Source organism: Colletotrichum destructivum, chromosome 11 (assembly GCF_034447905.1).
Source record: "Colletotrichum destructivum chromosome 11, complete sequence".
Classification (NCBI taxonomy): domain Eukaryota; kingdom Fungi; phylum Ascomycota; class Sordariomycetes; order Glomerellales; family Glomerellaceae; genus Colletotrichum; species Colletotrichum destructivum.
Genome location: NC_085906.1, coordinates 398,925 through 415,120, shown reverse-complemented (window position 1 = coordinate 415,120; position 16,196 = coordinate 398,925). Strand labels below are relative to the sequence as shown.

The following is a 16,196-nucleotide window of genomic DNA, read 5'->3' as shown; positions in this document are numbered from 1 at the left end:
GCTTTGGCATATCAACCCCGCGCGCGGCTCCGTCAGGAATGACTCGGTCATATAGATGAGGCCCCAATATTCCTGTGGCAGGCTGCGGCGGGGGTTAGGGTTTACCGGGGCCCTGGGTCTAATATCGGCTTTCGAAGGAAACATTCAGAGGATATCATGTGAGGCGGACGACGGAGTCCCCCCTCCACGACCGGGGCTGGGGTGTGTACTTGTCGGTGTGGTGAAGTAACCAGACCGTCTGGCAACAATTGTTCTCATTCACTGGATACACTACTACATATTTCCCCCCCTGGGGTCGCATGATCTCTGGTGCACACGCGGAGATGGAATATCCTGAACAAACCTCGTGAAAACACACAAAGTCTCGGATGTGTGTCTGTGTGTGTGTGTGTTGACCGTAAATCGTTTGAGTCCGTCCCCCCTTCACCATATTCTCTACCGCTCCCCTTGATAATCATCTTTTCCCCATCTATCCTCGTACCCTCTTTGTACGATATATCCTCAGGTATCATGAGCTCCCCCCACACAAGCCGGGACGATGTCTCGGTGGCGATAACGGGCCTGTCTTGTCGATTTCCCGGCGACTGCGAGAGTCCCGAGTCCTTCTGGGAGACGATACGCAGCGGCAAGTGTAAGTAATATCTTTGTCTTTCGTTACTCTCTCTCTCTCTCTCTCTCTCTCTCTCTCTTCTGTGTTGCCGATGGCGCACGCACTTTGAGGGGGCCCCGCTGTAAAGACTCCAGAAAATGGTGCAAACAACACGGCAACATATGGCTAACAATCCATAATATCCTAAAAGCCGCCTGGTCCGAGGTCCCAGCTTCACGATGGAAGGGCGATGGGTATTGGTCGGCCAACAAGAGGCGCAACACATGCATCGCCAAGAGCGGCCACTTTATCAAACAAGACATATCCAGATTCGACGCGTCCTTCTTCGGCATCTCGTCGGCCGAGGCGGCGGCCATGGATCCGCAGCACCGTCTCATGACCGAGGTCGCCTTTGAAGCATTGGAGGCGGCCGGTCTGACGCTCGACCAGATCCGAGGCTCCAAGACGGGCGTGTGGGTGGGCCATTTCACATCCGATTACAAGGAGATGCTGTACCGCGACCCGGACGGCGCTCCGGCGTACGCGGCCACGGGCCTGCAGAAGACGAGTCTTGCCAACCGCCTCAGCTGGCTGTGGGACCTGCGAGGGCCCAGCTTCACGCTCGACACGGCCTGCAGCTCGTCTCTCGTGGCCTTGCACGTGGCCTGCCAGAGCCTGCGCCTGGGCGAGTGCGACATGGCCATCGTCGGTGGCAGCAACCTCCTGCTCGGCCCGGACGTCTTCAACTTCTTTGGCGGGCAGGGCTTCCTCTCGCCCGATGGCAAGTCAAAGTCCTTTGACGCCTCTGCCGACGGCTACGGTCGTGGCGAGGGGTTTGCTGCCGTTGTTCTGAAGCGCGCCGATGATGCCATTCTGCATCAGGACCCGATCCGCGCCGTCATCCGCGGAACCGCCTGCAACCAAGACGGACACACCAAAGGCTTCACCCTCCCCAGCTCCGAAGCACAGATTGCCCTGATCAAGAGCGTCTATGGGCTCGCGGGGCTGAACATGGACGAGACGGGTTACGTAGAAGCTCACGTAAGTCTCTCTCTCTCTTTCTCTCCCCATGTTACCCTCCCCCACACCCCAAAATATACATATACATCATCACATCAAGGTATTATAGCTAACAACCAGATATATATATATAGGGAACTGGAACTCAGGCCGGGGACCTGGCGGAGACGCTCGCCCTGTCACAGACTCTGGCATCATCTCGCTCCGCAGCCAACAGGCTGCTGGTCGGGTCCGTCAAGTCCAACATTGGCCATCTGGAGGCCGTGGCTGGTCTGGCGGCCGTGATCAAGTCGGTCCTGGTGCTCGAAAAGGGCATGATCCCGCCCAACATCCACCTCAAGACGCCCAACCCCAAGATCCCCTTTGACGACTGGAACCTTGCCGTGCCCACCGCCCTCACCGTGTTTCCGCCCAACAAGAAGTCCCACGAGGGGCTGAGACGCATCAGCGTCAACTCCTTTGGCTACGGCGGCACCAACGCCCACGCAATCCTGGACGACGCCGCATCGTACCTGAGCTCGCGGGCCGTCGCCGACGGTCTGCATTTCACAAAGACGGCGGCGGGAGTATCACGCCGCGAGCTGCCGCTGGCTGCCGCCGCCCGAGCCGGCGGCAAAGCAGCAGCCAACAGCGGCCGCGCCGGAGAGCCCATCAGGCCGCACTCTCGCCTCTATCCGATAACATCCCAGGACCGCAACGGACTGGCACGCGCAAAGAAGGCGCTGTCTGACTTTCTCAAGTCCTCTTCTTCGTCGTCGTCATGGACGCAAGAGCAGCAGCAGCAGCAGCAGCAGCAGCAGGCCGACTTTCTCGGCAGCGTCGCCTACACGCTGAGCGAGAAGCGGTCACACTTCCAATGGAAGACGTACGTGGTCGCCTCGTCCTCGTCCGTCGCGGAAGTGGTCGAGACCATCGGCAGAAAGGACGCCGCCGTGCCGGAGACGCTCAGCTCCCGGACACCACGGCTGGGCTTCGTCTTCACGGGCCAGGGGGCGCAGTGGCCGGGCATGGGCATGGCCCTTTTGGAGGCGTATCCCGTCTTCCGCGAGAGCATCGAGGCAGCCGACGCGTACCTGCGAGACCAACTCGGATGCCGGTGGTCGGCCGTCCGTGAACTGCGCGAGACCGACAAGACAAGGTCCAACATCGGAGCGGCCGAGTACTCCCAGCCGCTGTGCACCGTCCTCCAGGTGGCGCTCGTCGACCTCCTGAAGAGCTGGAACATCTCCCCGGACGCCGTCACGGGTCATTCCTCGGGCGAGATCGCGGCGGCGTACTGCATGGGCGCCCTATCGCGAGAGTCGGCGTGGGAGGTGGCCTTCTTGCGGGGCACGCTCGCCACGACGCTGGCAACCTCGTCACCGGACCTCCGCGGCGGCATGATGGCTCTGGGACTGGGCCAGGAGGCGGCCACGGCCATGATCACGAGAGCCGGCGTGGGAAGCCAGGCGTGCATTGCCTGCGTCAACTCGCCGTCTTCCGTGACCATTTCCGGCGATCTTGCCGGGGTGGAAAAGCTCCGGGCCGTCGCCGAGGAAGAGGGCGTCTTCTCGCGCATGTTACACGTCGACACGGCGTACCACTCGTTCCACATGCAGATGGTCGCCCAGGACTACATGGAGGCCATCCAACATCTCACCATCGAGCCGGCCGCCTCCCGCTCCAGAAGCATCCGCATGCACACATCCGTCACGGGCTCTCTCGTGCAGGATCCGGACGAGCTGGGCGCCGCTCACTGGGTCAGGAACCTGGTCAGTCCGGTGCTCTTCGAAGCCGCCATCCAGGACGTCGTGCGACCTCGTCTCACGCAAGACACCACTGCCAATAAGCGGCGCCGGGACAACGCCGTGGACCTGCTGGTCGAGATCGGACCTCACGCCGCCCTTCAGGGGCCATCCCTGCAGAGTCTCAAGGCCATCGGCGTCACCAACGTGCCCTACTACTCGGTCTTGTCGAGGAACCTCGACGGGGTCGAAACAGCACTGCGTCTTGCCGGCACGCTCTTCACCCACGGTGTCCCCGTCCGGTTCTCCGCCGTCAACCAAGACGACGACGGAGGAGCGGCGGCGGCGAGAGGTAGAACAAGACAGTTGGTCCGGCTTCCGTCCTACCAATGGAACCATACGCAAAAGTACTGGGCCGAGTCCCGGCTTGCGAGAGAGCTCCGGCTTCGCGACCATGGCGCCAGAGGCCTGCTCGGGGCCCCCTGTCCGGTCACGTCCACTCAAGAACGGGTATGGCGCGGATTCCTTCGACCGGCCGAGGAAGCATGGGTCGGTGACCACAAGATCAACGGTTCCATCCTGTATCCGGGCGCCGGATTCCTCGCCATGGCCATCGAGGGCGCCAGGCAGCTCGCCTTTGACCAAGAATCGGCCAAGCCGAAGCCGAGGGCGCTCGTGGGCTTCCGCCTCCGTGATGTGCAGCTCGTCGCCGCCATGCTCGTCTCCCCGGGCCAGGAGGAGGTCGAGCACACGTTGGCACTGCAGCAGCAGCATCATCATCATCATCGCCCCGGGGACGGATGGTATCACTTCACGGTTGCGAGCTCTGCCGATGGCCAGTCCCTCTCGACCAACTGCAGAGGTCTCGTGCTGGTTGAGTACGCCGACGACGACGACGACGACGACGGCGACGCCACTGTCCCTCAGTCCTTGGACGATGTAGATACTGTCAACTCCTTCCGAGCAGCTTCGTCGGCCTGCAACACCGTGGTCGACACGAAAAGCTTCTACAGCACCCTCGACAAGACCGGCTTACAGTACGGGCCCTGCTTTGCCAACGTCAACACGCTCTCGGTGAGCCCCAATTCGGCCGTAGGCAGCATCCTCGTCCCCGACGTCGGCTCCTCCTCCTCCTCCTCCTCCTCCACTGATGCCCCCCCATCTGGCCCGGCCACACCGTACCGCGAGCGGCCTCACATCGTGCATCCGACCTTTCTCGATGCCGTGTTCCATCTGTGCTTTGCCGCTCTGATGGGCGATGGCAGACCCATGACTGGCCCCATGGTTCCCACCAGGATCGATGAGGTGTCTGTGAGCACGAGTCTCCCCGTCGCGTCGGGGACGCAGCTCAAGGCTTTCTGCAACGTCTCTGCTGCTGCCAGCCTGAAGACTTTGGACGCCAGCATGGCCGTCATGAGCCAAGACGAGTCCCGCCCGCTGCTCACCGTCCGGGGCTTGCGATGCTCGCTCGTCCAAGGAGCCGCTGAATCCCAGACTTCAGACTCTGCTGCGGATGCTGCTGCCGCCATCGACAAGAAGTACGCCAGCAAGATGGTTTGGAGGCCTCTTGTCGACCTGCTCTCGAACCACGATCTGGAGCACTGGCTCCGACGAGAGAGCAGCAGCAGCAGCAGCAGCACCGTCAACCAAGCAGTGGCCAACTACCTGGAACTGCTCCACCACACGAACCCCGGCCTCTCCATTGTCGAGATGGCGTCTGAAAAAGAAGCGGTGGCAGATAATACGCTTGTTGCGTCGACGTTGGACCCTCGCTCCTCAGCCGTGTTGAAGACTGCCTCGTACACCGTCTGCTGCGCAGACGATGCCTCGGCAGCCCATATCAAGACTGCACTGTTGCCCGTCGACCACGGCCATCTTGTCGACGTTGTCGTGTTTGATCTACTGTCCGGTGCTCCGTCCGAGTCTCCATGGTCTGCGGCGGCGGCGGCAGTCGACCTGATCATTGCTTCCAACTTGTCAACGGGTAGCAAGGGCCCTGTCAAAGCCGTCCTTCAGTCGTTGGCAAAACACGTCGCCGCCTCCTCTTCCTCCTCCTCCAAGGGCAGATTACTTCTGCTTGAAGACGACGCAAGGAACGTCCCGCTGATGAGAAACGTGGCCAGCGAGCTTGGACTCGCTGTTGAAGCCGACCTTGGCACAACAGTCGACGACGGTGCTCTTCTCATCTTGGGCACCCTTCCCCCCCAAGCAGCAGCACCGGCTGAGCAGAAGCAACACGTCGACGACAAACAGGTCACCATCCTCACCTGCCCTCGCGCGTCCAAGAAAGCCGCCGAGTTCACCGGCGACGTCACGGCCGCACTTCAGTCTCTCGGCTTCACTTCCTTGCTCGCGGCATGGGAACCGAGCCAGGCGTCCTCCCTGCGGGGCAAGACTGTCATCTCCCTGCTCGAGCTCGAAGGCCCCTTTTGGGGAGACCTGGCACCGGCGGCGCAGGACGGCGACGGCACGGAAGAGTCTGCCTCCTTCTCGGCCGCCCGGGACCTGGTTCTCTCGGCAGAGAGTCTCTTCTGGGTTACGGGATTCAACGAGCCAGCAGCAGCCATCGTCACTGGAGTCGCCCGCGTGGTCCGCAACGAGATGCCCGGCTTGAGCTTCCGCACCCTCGACGTCCGTGACCCTCTCGGCGCACACTCAGCTCGGCTCGTCTCCTGCGCCTTTGCATCCTCTCAGTCAACCCAAGATGCCGAGTTCCGCATACAAGACGGCCTTGTGCAAGTCAACCGCTTGGTCCCCGACGATGCCGTCAACGGGGAGATGAACCAACTCGTCAACGCCGCCGCCGCCGCCGCGGACACGGCTACATCGGGAAGAAGACGGGCGGAAAACTTGGCGCTGGGCTCGCTCGGTTCCAACTCGTGTCTCCAACTCGCTGTTGAATCTACTACCCGTGAGTTGGACTCGCTTCACTTCGTGGAGCAGGACGAGGCCAAGCCCGAACTGGGCGAGGACGAGGTCGAAATCTCCGTCAAGGCTTCTCACTTGACCCAGACAGACATCGCCGCCATCAAGGGCGACCTCCTTCACCATCCTCCCGGTGCTTCCTTTGGGCTAGAGGCTTCTGGCATCGTCAACCGCGTCGGCGGCTCGGGACGACGACAGGCAAGCAAGTTCAAACCCGGCGACAGGGTCGTGGCCGTGGCAACCGGTGCTCACAGCACGCTGCTAAGAGCCAGCGTCGACCGCGTTGCAGCCATACCGGATGACATGTCTTTCGAAAAGGCCGCCAGCCTCCCGCTCTCACTCGCCACCGCATGGTACGCCGTCGTCCACCTTGCCAGACCTGCCATCACCTCGGCCGGAGACAGGAAAGCCGTCATCCTTGTCCACGACCCTCTCAGCCCCGTCGGTCAACAAGTCATACATCTGGCACGGCACCTAGGCCTGGTCGTCTTGGCCACGGCCGAGTCTCCTTCGCAAGCAAGCATCCTGGCCGACTCGTTCGGCATCGAGCCGTCCAACATCGTGCCACTCTCAACCAGTGTCTTCAGCCTGGCCAAGGCCATCAGGCAGCTCACTCCTGCGCAGCGCGGTGTCGATGCCGCCATCGACTGCTCCGCCACGCTGTCCGGCGAGCCCTTGCGTCAGATCCTCGGCTGCTTGGCTTTCTTTGGACGCTTCGTCACTTGCGGTGCTGGTGACACTGACGGCAGATCCTCCGCCGTCACCGCAAGCACCAATCCAAACACCACCTTCTCCACCGTCAATATCACTTCCATCCTACGTACCCGGCCCGATGTGCTGGCCGAGATCCTCCAGTCGGCCTTCCGGTACCTCAATATCGCTACCGCTGCTCGTGATCCAGCACCGGTGCCATGCTTCGGGGTCAGCAGCACCGGCATCACAGCAGCCTTCAACCACGTGGGAAGCAGTCCTCAAACCACCTCTGCCGTGCTCACTTACTCGGAAGACGACGTCGTCTCCGCCAAGCTCATCCCAAAATCCCTCAACGACTCTTCAGCCTCCTCCTCGTCGTTGCAGCTCGCCCTCGATCCAGACGCCATCTACGTCCTGTCCGGCGGTCTCGGCGGCCTCGGCCGCTCCCTTTCCACCTTTCTGGTTGACCAGCTCGGCGCTCGCAAGCTCCTTTTTCTATCCCGCTCCGGCGCCGCAGCCCCATCTGCGCGTCAGCTCCTCTCTGATCTCGAGACCTCTGCTGCTCAGCCAAGAGCTGCTGCGTACGCCTGCGACATTTCTGACCGCCGCGCTGTGGACGCTTCCATTGCCAGAGCCGAGGCCGAGCTGCAGGGGAAGGTCAGGGGCGTCATCCAATGCGCCATGGTGTTGCGGGACGTGCTGTGGTCCAACATGACGTATCGTGACTGGGTCGAGTCGACGTTGCCCAAGATCCAGGGAACAGAAAATCTCTCGGCCGCCATGCCCGAGCTCGACTTCTTCATCTCTCTGTCGTCCTTTGCCGGCGTCTTCGGCAACCGGGGACAGGCCAACTACGCGGCCGGCAACTGCTTCCAGGACGCCTTGGCGCACCATCGTCGCCAGAAACTGGGCTTGAAGTCCGGCCTTACCATTGACGTCCCCATCATGCGCGGCATCGGCGTCCTGGCCGAGACGGGTATGCTCGACTCGCTCAAGGACTGGGAGGTTCCGTACGGAATCGGAGAGGCCGAGTTCCACCACCTCATGAAGTTGGCCATCCGCCGGGACATGAACCTGGAGCCCGCCACGCACCGTCATGGTCCTGACCACCAATTGATCTTGGGAATTGCGACTGGTGCCTCGGCCGTCGTCGCCGGCATCCCGACGCCCTTCTATCTCGAGGACGATGCCAAGTTCGCCATCATGGCCAAGATGGACCTCAACCGGCTCAGAGGCCACCTGAAAGGCGCTGCCGATGACGCGGCGGACGTGCAAGCCTCCATCCAGACGCTTCTTTCCCAAGTCGCGAACCTAGAGGGTGCCTCCGAGGTAATTACCCAGGCCCTGGTCTTGCGTGTGGCCAAGATGCAGCAAGTCGACCCTCAAGAGGTTGACCCGGGCCGATTCTTGCACACCTACGGCGTCGATTCGCTTGTGGCAATCGAAATCGTCAACTGGGCCCTCAAGGAGCTCAAGAGCAAGATCAACGTCTTCGATGTCATGGCCGGCATCCCGATCACGGTACTCGCGGAGAATATTGCCAGGAAGAGCGAACTGATTCCGGTGGATGTGAAGAATGGGTAGAGTTTGCGTACAGTCACACACACTTTCTTATTTCCACCATCCTAAATTAAGGCTATTTTTAGATTATCAAGACTGAATTTACGTATTTAATAATTTATTGCATTTTTACATTGTTTTACAGCCTTTCTTAGGGCGTGCTCTTGATAGTAAGTTAGCTATAGTTTCTCTTGGGGCCATAGGGTGGGTATGGTGTCTATGTCGCTTTGGGCTTCACGACGAGCACACGGCTATCTAATTGAGCTTTTAGAGTGTTTGGCAGCAGCCTACGAGAGTGCAGTGCGACCCTTCTTATTCTTGCTTTCTGTATCTAGCCTATTCTCCAACAGCATGCAAATGGTGCCTAAACTTTCATTTGCACTTGCTGAGAGAAGTGACGTCTGAGAATCATCGTCGTCACTGTCCATTTATACAGCTATGGTGATGTGTATCTTGGGCTAGTTGTGGTTGGTTTATAAGCAATTGAAAGAAGTTGTCGCTTATTATACTATTTAAATAGGAGCCTGGCTTCTAGACGAAAGGCTACAAGCAACACTTCATCCTCTTTGTTCTTTTTTAATAGACGGCTATATTAATAGACTATGGAATATAATTAAGCTATGTATATATAATGCTATTGGTCTTCTTAAGGGTTGGTAGTGGTAGCGGTAGAAGGCGGATAGTGATAGTGACTGTGAAGCGGTATTAGTAATTAGTAGAAAATCCGACTTGCCTCTTGATAGAATATATAAGCGGCTTGACATATAGAGTCTAGCGCAGGAAATAGGCTGGATGCAGTTGCTAGCTAAGATAGGCCCTCTAGAAGCGAGCCTGCGGCTTAAACTGACCTTCTAGCCTTTGCGACGTCCTAGATATATCTTACTACGGGGTCGCTGTGCGGGCCATGAGCTGTCTTTAGGCCTGACGTTAATGATGCAGATAGGTATAAAGTCCTAGCTTCTGTGGCTTCTAATGCATTTTAGGTGGTTGTTGATACAGTCGTCTATCCTGTGTCTTATCTGCGCTTGCAACGGCTTCTTACTTGTCCCTGCGCTGATCTTGTCTTTGCTAGGGATGGCGCTTAGATCTAAATGCTCTTTATCTCTCTAATCTAGGGAGCCTAGCGTATGTTTTAGTAATACAGCGACTTTGTCTACCTTTTGTAGTTAAACACACCTGTATTGTACTAAGTTTCTTAGTAGGCCTTATGCAAAAGACACATTTTAACTTTACTAATGCCTTAAACTTAGTTAGATCTTGGTAGTAGTAGTCTTAAGTCCTTCTAGACTTAAGGATAGTGCCTTAGCAAAAGTTGCAATTTATAGCGTTGCAGATAGTATAGTAAGTTTGCAAACCTTACTAAAGTTAGCAATAGCTACTTACGTTTAAAAGCCAGCCTTAGGGATATAATTGCAGAGGTTAGCTGAAGTAGATAAGATATTAGGCTGAGGTGTAAGATAGAAGGTAGATATAATTTTAAGGTATATAGGGGGAGACAGCAGTGCTGCAAAAGGGATGTTAACTAGATGGGCTTGATAATAGGGGCAGCTGCATCCTTGCATGGTTGATAATTTAATCCTGGTTTGGCAATAGCCTCTGCTTTTAAATCTTTTGCTGTAGGAAGCAAGCAAGCTAACTGACTTAACTTTAGTTTCTAAGTTTTGCACTCTTGGAATTATAGAGTCGCCTTTTCTAGTTACATTGGGCTGGGTTAAGAAAGAAGCTTGTGGGGGGTGTACGACTTAGCTGGGGTAGGAAGACTATATAGGACGCTAGAATAACTCTTCTCCCTACTAATTACATTCTTATGTTTATATAGAGCGTTTGTATAACATAATGAAGCGTAAACCTAATGTTATTTATTGTTTAACCCTTATTAAGCTACTTGCTAGAGATTAAAACTATGCTGGAAGTAGGTGAGCTAGACTTGGCGACTGTTCTTCTAATATATCGTTGGTAACTGCAACTTTACTAACTGTTAGCTATCTAGCCGCTAAAAACTAGCAGTGGTAGGATATATACGACGGCGCTAAGTAGGCCTAAGCTTGCATGGCTTGAGGCTGCAGACCTGCCGTTAGATGAGCTGGATGAGCTAGATGAGCTGGAAGTCGATTTTAACTGGTTGCACCTAATGAAGCCGTTGCGCTGGATGGCACTAGTGTAGGTAATAGCGCCGACGTAGACGCAGCTGCCCTAGTAGGCTAGGTCTAGCATAATACAATTAGGCTGGGTGCCTCTACATCCTGCATGTCAACGGCTCTGCGATTTATTCACTAATAGGGATAGGGGATGTCCCTTAAATGACAAAAAAAGATGGGATTTAAAAGGATACACACTGCTAGTGTAGACTCTAAACGTAATAATAAAGAAATCCTATAGGGGCTAGGGGAAGAGAAGATAAGACTCTTGCAGTTATTAAAGCAGTAGGGATACTAGCTGGTGCTAATCTGCTTGTTGATAGCGTAGAGGCAGCAGAGGCCTTAATAAGGGTTAGCTTGTAGATAGTATTCTTAAATACTCTGTTGCTGATGATAATGGTAATAACGCTATCTGCAATTAGAAAGAAACCCTAGCATTGCAAACAATAGAAATAAGAAAGGATTAGTTTAGGATATTAATAGCAAAGCGCTGACTTTGCGTTTTAAGTGATTACTGCACGATGAGGATCTAACGATTGGCATTTGCGTGTTATTAGACATTAACTTCCTAGGAGGTTGAGGGCAGTAATAGGATTACAAGCAGTAGTTTGTTAAAATGTAACTGTCTCTATTCCCTTCTTGTTTTGAGTAATGAAAAGAAGACATATTTAGTTGTAAACATAAAAATAGCTATAAAAAAATCTAAGGAGTGAGCATTCTTTAAATTCTGGAGGCCTAATACTTAATCTAGTTACTGCGCAGTATCTACTTAATCTTTATCTTGTATTGTCAACCTAGTACAACTCCTAATTTAAGTTACAGTAGCTTAAGCTTAGACTTACACTCTCTACTAGTTGCACTAACAGCTAGGTGAATGTTTACATTCTGCTGCATCCCTACAAAAGCTAATACTGCTAGGGTAAAGCACGCAGTATATAAAGGGACGTAAAGTTAATTTACATTCCTAGAGATAAGTTAACAATTAGATGTATATAACATATAGAGGAAATACTACTTACCCTATTAGTTCTATATGCAACTGCTAGATAAGGGCACTAGATAATTAGAGTAACAGCTGATAGGTAAAGCATTTTATATAGTGAGATATGCATTTCTGTAGTAAGAGGGATGGCGCAGTATCCTAAGGATATAAGGAGTTAAGAAGCTGTATAGCTAGAGGTGTAATGTCTAGTATCAAAATTGAATGCTGAGGTAGGATGTAAGTAAAAATAGGTTGCGCGAGTCTGTTAGAAAAATAGAGCTGTTGCTGTTATTCTTGGGACCTATTGGGCTATTATATATATAGCCCTGTCTAAAATAATAGCAATAGACTAGCTATTAAATTGCTACACTAATTTAAAGTAGCGAAGGAGGGGCTGCAAGATTGGTAATATTAAGTGCATTTCTAAAACATTAATGAAAGTATTGTAGGATATAATAAGTTTTGTCTGTATGCATAGGCTAGGTAATACTTAAGGCTAGGCTAACTAGCCCTACCCTTATTAGATTAGACTGGCGATGCGTCTGTACAGCAAGTAGGGTACTTGCGTAAGTTAGTAGTGAGACATTACTGTTGCTTAGTTGAGTGCAGTCTGTAGCTGCACTTCCCTAGAGTCTCCCTAACGAGCAGGTAAAACCTACGTAAGACTCTTTATTTTATACTTCTTGCATGCATATAGAAAAAGCCTAAAGAGACTTTGCGATAAGAAGTATTAAAAGACCCTTGTGTGGGAAAAAATTTAATCTGTTTCTATTATGCTAAGTTAAGACCTTATACACTAGCTATGCCCTATCCCCTAGTATAGATTCTATTAGGTATTAACAGCAGACAAGCATGGCGTAGGGGTGTACCTCTAGTATTATCCCCTTTTCTTTAAAGAGTAGAATTTTGAATCTAGCAGCAAGCACCCCCTTTAGTGAGTTGTACCCTTAGTCTTTGCATACAGACCTAGAGCTGCAGCTAAGCTCTAATAGGGCTTACTTAGGTAGGTACTAGTATTAAACCTTAGGCTGTACGTTGTTAACTTACTTTCCCCCCTACCCCCCTTCTAATATCTAAAGCTTCTAGCTCTACCTTACCTAGCTAAGCTTTAATAAAGGTTGCTTTTATTATAGTAGTAACCTTAGTAAAAACCTTCTACTAGTAATACCCTTAGGGGCCCCTACTAACTCTACCCCTTAGAGGCTTTAACTGACTAGAGGCATTGCAATAACAAATTTCAACCTCTAGTCTAATAGAGAAGGTTTTCTATACCCTGCAGCTCTATTTCTACCAACTAGACTACTTTGTGAAACTAGACTAATTGGGGTAGGTGGATGCCCTTTGTTGAATAAAGGATGTCCTGGCGTAAAACAATATTATTATTGTCCTACTTCTTATTGTTCTTATTTGAACTTAAGAACAAGTGATTTCTAAATTGTTAATTGTTGACTTTTTGTATGTTGTTAAAGCAATAGAGTCTGTTAGTGTTATCCTGCCCTTAGAGAAAATAGGGTAAGTCTGTGTTTAATAGGATACTACTACTGTTAGATTAACAATACTGCTGTAGACTAGCTGCTAAGCTGACTGCTGAGAGTATTGTGCTGCTGCTATGCTGGTTGTGGCTAGGGGTGATAGAGACAGGTATTTGGTGCAGTAGGCATGCTACTATTTCTGCTGAGGTTGAGGTCTAGGTTAAGGTTGATTGAGAGTAGACTTAACGCAAATTCCTGCTAGGGCCCCTATGCAACAGTTGCTTAGTGAAGCATAAGCTGCAGTGGTCTTAAGAGGTAGGGCGGATGCTGCGGACCCTAGTACATTACTAGCACCTTAAAACAGCATAGTGGCTATTATGTCTGCAGACTTAGCTAATAAAGACGACCCTTATCTTTGCCTAGCGGTGCATTGCTCTGCTAGCTATAGGTAAGGCTGTCTGTAGACTATACTACACAGTATAAGGTTGTAGGGGTAAGGTTTTTGCCTTTTGATGTGTCTACCCTGCGTATAACCTTAACGATTCTTCTCTGCCTTAAAAGGTGCTATTGAGGCTATTAGGCTAAGTAGAGGACACTATTAACATCTTTTGTGCTAATGTAATACTAGATGGCTTTTGTACTAGCTAGTTATTTATTTTTCCTATTCTGTTTTATTGTTATAGCAATACAAAGGGGGAATAGTTTAGAGGCGTTGCAAATGTTACTAACATTAGTATTAAATGTACTTAAGTAACAATATTCTATCTTGTTGAGGCTGGCTACAAGGATAAGGGAGCCGTACTTGCAATTTTTACGTTAGCTGAAACGTTGCTTGTATGTCTAAGGCCTTAGATAAATATGCCCTTGTGTGAATATTTTATAAGAAGAACTACACTATAATGCATTAAAGCGAGTTCCAATATGCTTGTCTTAGTTGTGTACTTCTAGTTTTTAGCCCTTAGGCAAAACCTACTCTCTAATCCTTCTAGATATCTGCAAGAAACTCTCTGTTTAGGTCTATGCCCCTATGGCGTCTGCAACTAAGGGTATATCTAAGAGACTCCTCTAAGTGATTTATGTTGCAATTATTTAGCTACATGCTAAACTAACCCTTACTTAACTGCCTAGGTTAGTAAGCACTAGGATTTGCGACTATTTATGTAGACTAAATAGAAAGTTGTAATGGCGATGATGTTGCAGATGATGCAGAGGCTGACAATATTCTAAGCTGCGGAAGAAGACTTGCTTGACTCGGGCGCAGTGGCTGGGGAAAACGACTGGGTTGGATCCAGCAGGGCCTACAGGTGGCTGTTCTTAAGGGCAGACCGCTTGCGGGCGGCGTAGTCCTAGCAGTAGCAGAAGCAGCAGAGTTAGCAACTAGGAGCGCGCGCAGAATTACAGGCTACGTTAATACTAGACCTGGGCGTACCTTAATACAAATGTCTATTAGGTGGAGGATTCCTTTAATGGTGAAGGTGTTAAGACTGTGGTTCAGGAGAAACTTCCAAACGTCTTTAGGCTTCTATTTGACGATGTGGTGGAGCTTGGTGCTATCCTAGGGACAGTAGAAGGGGGCTGACTTATTAATGGCGAGGCTGCAGTATAAGAAGAGGCGTTGGAGCTAGGCTACTACCTTAAGGATAGTGGCACCCTTGCTAGGAATGGTTCTCTTAAGGATATTGAGACGTGTGTTGGCAGGGATAGTACTGTTGTCCTGGCTTTGGTTGGTGGGCAGCGCAACCTCTATGTCTGTTATTTCCTTCTAAGGCTTGTCTATAATAAAGAGATGAATATATGAGGTAACGTAATCTTCTGTTTGACTACTGGATATGGAAAGTATTAAGCACGTTGCGAGGTGGTGAAGACGGGTGGAAGAAGAAGTTACCTTAAAATGATGGTGTGTTTGCAATACCTAGCAAAGAAGGGGGAGAGGTAAAGGAGAACAAGAGGGGTTTTTTTTTTCTGTTAAGGAAGAAGCCAGTGATGACATAGTGAAGGCATACATCTCTATAAGTTTGTTGTAACACTCTTCTCTAAGATTTAATTTAAAAACATTAAGTTTAATGATACCTGCGCGTCTCTATCTCTTTGCCTAGAGACTGTAGTTAATGTTAAGCAAAAGACTTTAACTAGAAGCTTTATAGAGAACGATTTATACAGGTTATAATGACAACTGGGACTTACAGTTCCTAAGCTTCCCTCTAAGCACTTGTTAAAAATCAGCAGTTTTAGGCTAATGTAACATGGTACGTTAGTCTAAGACCTGCTAAAAATATTAGATACTGGCCTAGCTAGAGGTATAATACATGGTTTATGTTTAAGTCTCTAAAGGAACTGCGCTTCTCCTCTCTTGTTCCTTGGTGTCCTTGGCTGTGAGCCTGTCTTGCATCTTAACCAGGAGTTTCTGGCATTTCTAACGCTAAAATCTTAGTAAATTTAGCTAACGGCACTTGCAGTAGATGTCTTGGGCTTCCTATACGCTAACTTAGTATGTAGGGTGTACTCTACAGATCTGTTACAGAGTATCTATTGTGCATATACGTACATCTAGCTATTTCTAATGAGCACCTATCTACTTTGGCTGCTAAACCTGCTATTCACTCCTGTTAGAGTCACCTAGCATAGGGAACGTTTTAAGCAAGACTATGTCCTTGCATAACCTATTGAAATATGCAACGGCGGGTATAGGCTTTGCTGTGCGCTATTGCTTACTGTCTAGAATCTTATCTAACGGTCTTGAGATGTATGCGTCATGAGCAGTGAGCTTGCCTGCAATATGTACTTATTAGACAAGGCAGAAATTCTAGCCTTGACTGTATAGCTTGGTTCTTAAGCCTACCTGTATTAGTATTAAGCAACTACTACATCCTAAGCCTGTCTCCTCCTAACGGTTTGGATAGTAGGACTATGCCTTAAGGGATTCTTTCCTCTAGCAACAGCTAGAGTCTAATAAGATTAGGATCCTTAAGTTGGTAATCTTTGTTAGGCTTACTGAAAACATTCTGAAAATAGTTGATCGTCTGGGTTGACGGGAACACAGGCCTGCGGCTGGTGACATACAGCAGACGCTAGACTAGGTTAATTATTGTATTG

At 51.3% G+C, this 16,196-nt stretch overlaps 1 protein-coding gene across 1 annotated transcript; it reads left to right on the top strand.

Annotated features, from left to right (window-relative positions):
- The first annotated feature begins 275 nt into the window (after positions 1 to 275).
- Positions 276 to 8,662, top strand: CDEST_15286 (Putative Acyl transferase domain superfamily, phosphopantetheine binding ACP domain, thiolase). The gene is made up of 3 exons (XM_062931442.1): positions 276 to 631; positions 801 to 1,630; positions 1,744 to 8,662. Exons 1-3 carry the CDS (start codon positions 511 to 513, stop codon positions 8,533 to 8,535), a joined length of 7,743 nt encoding a protein of 2,580 aa, XP_062787493.1. The 5' UTR covers positions 276 to 510; the 3' UTR covers positions 8,536 to 8,662.
- The last annotated feature ends 7,534 nt before the right edge of the window (positions 8,663 to 16,196 follow it).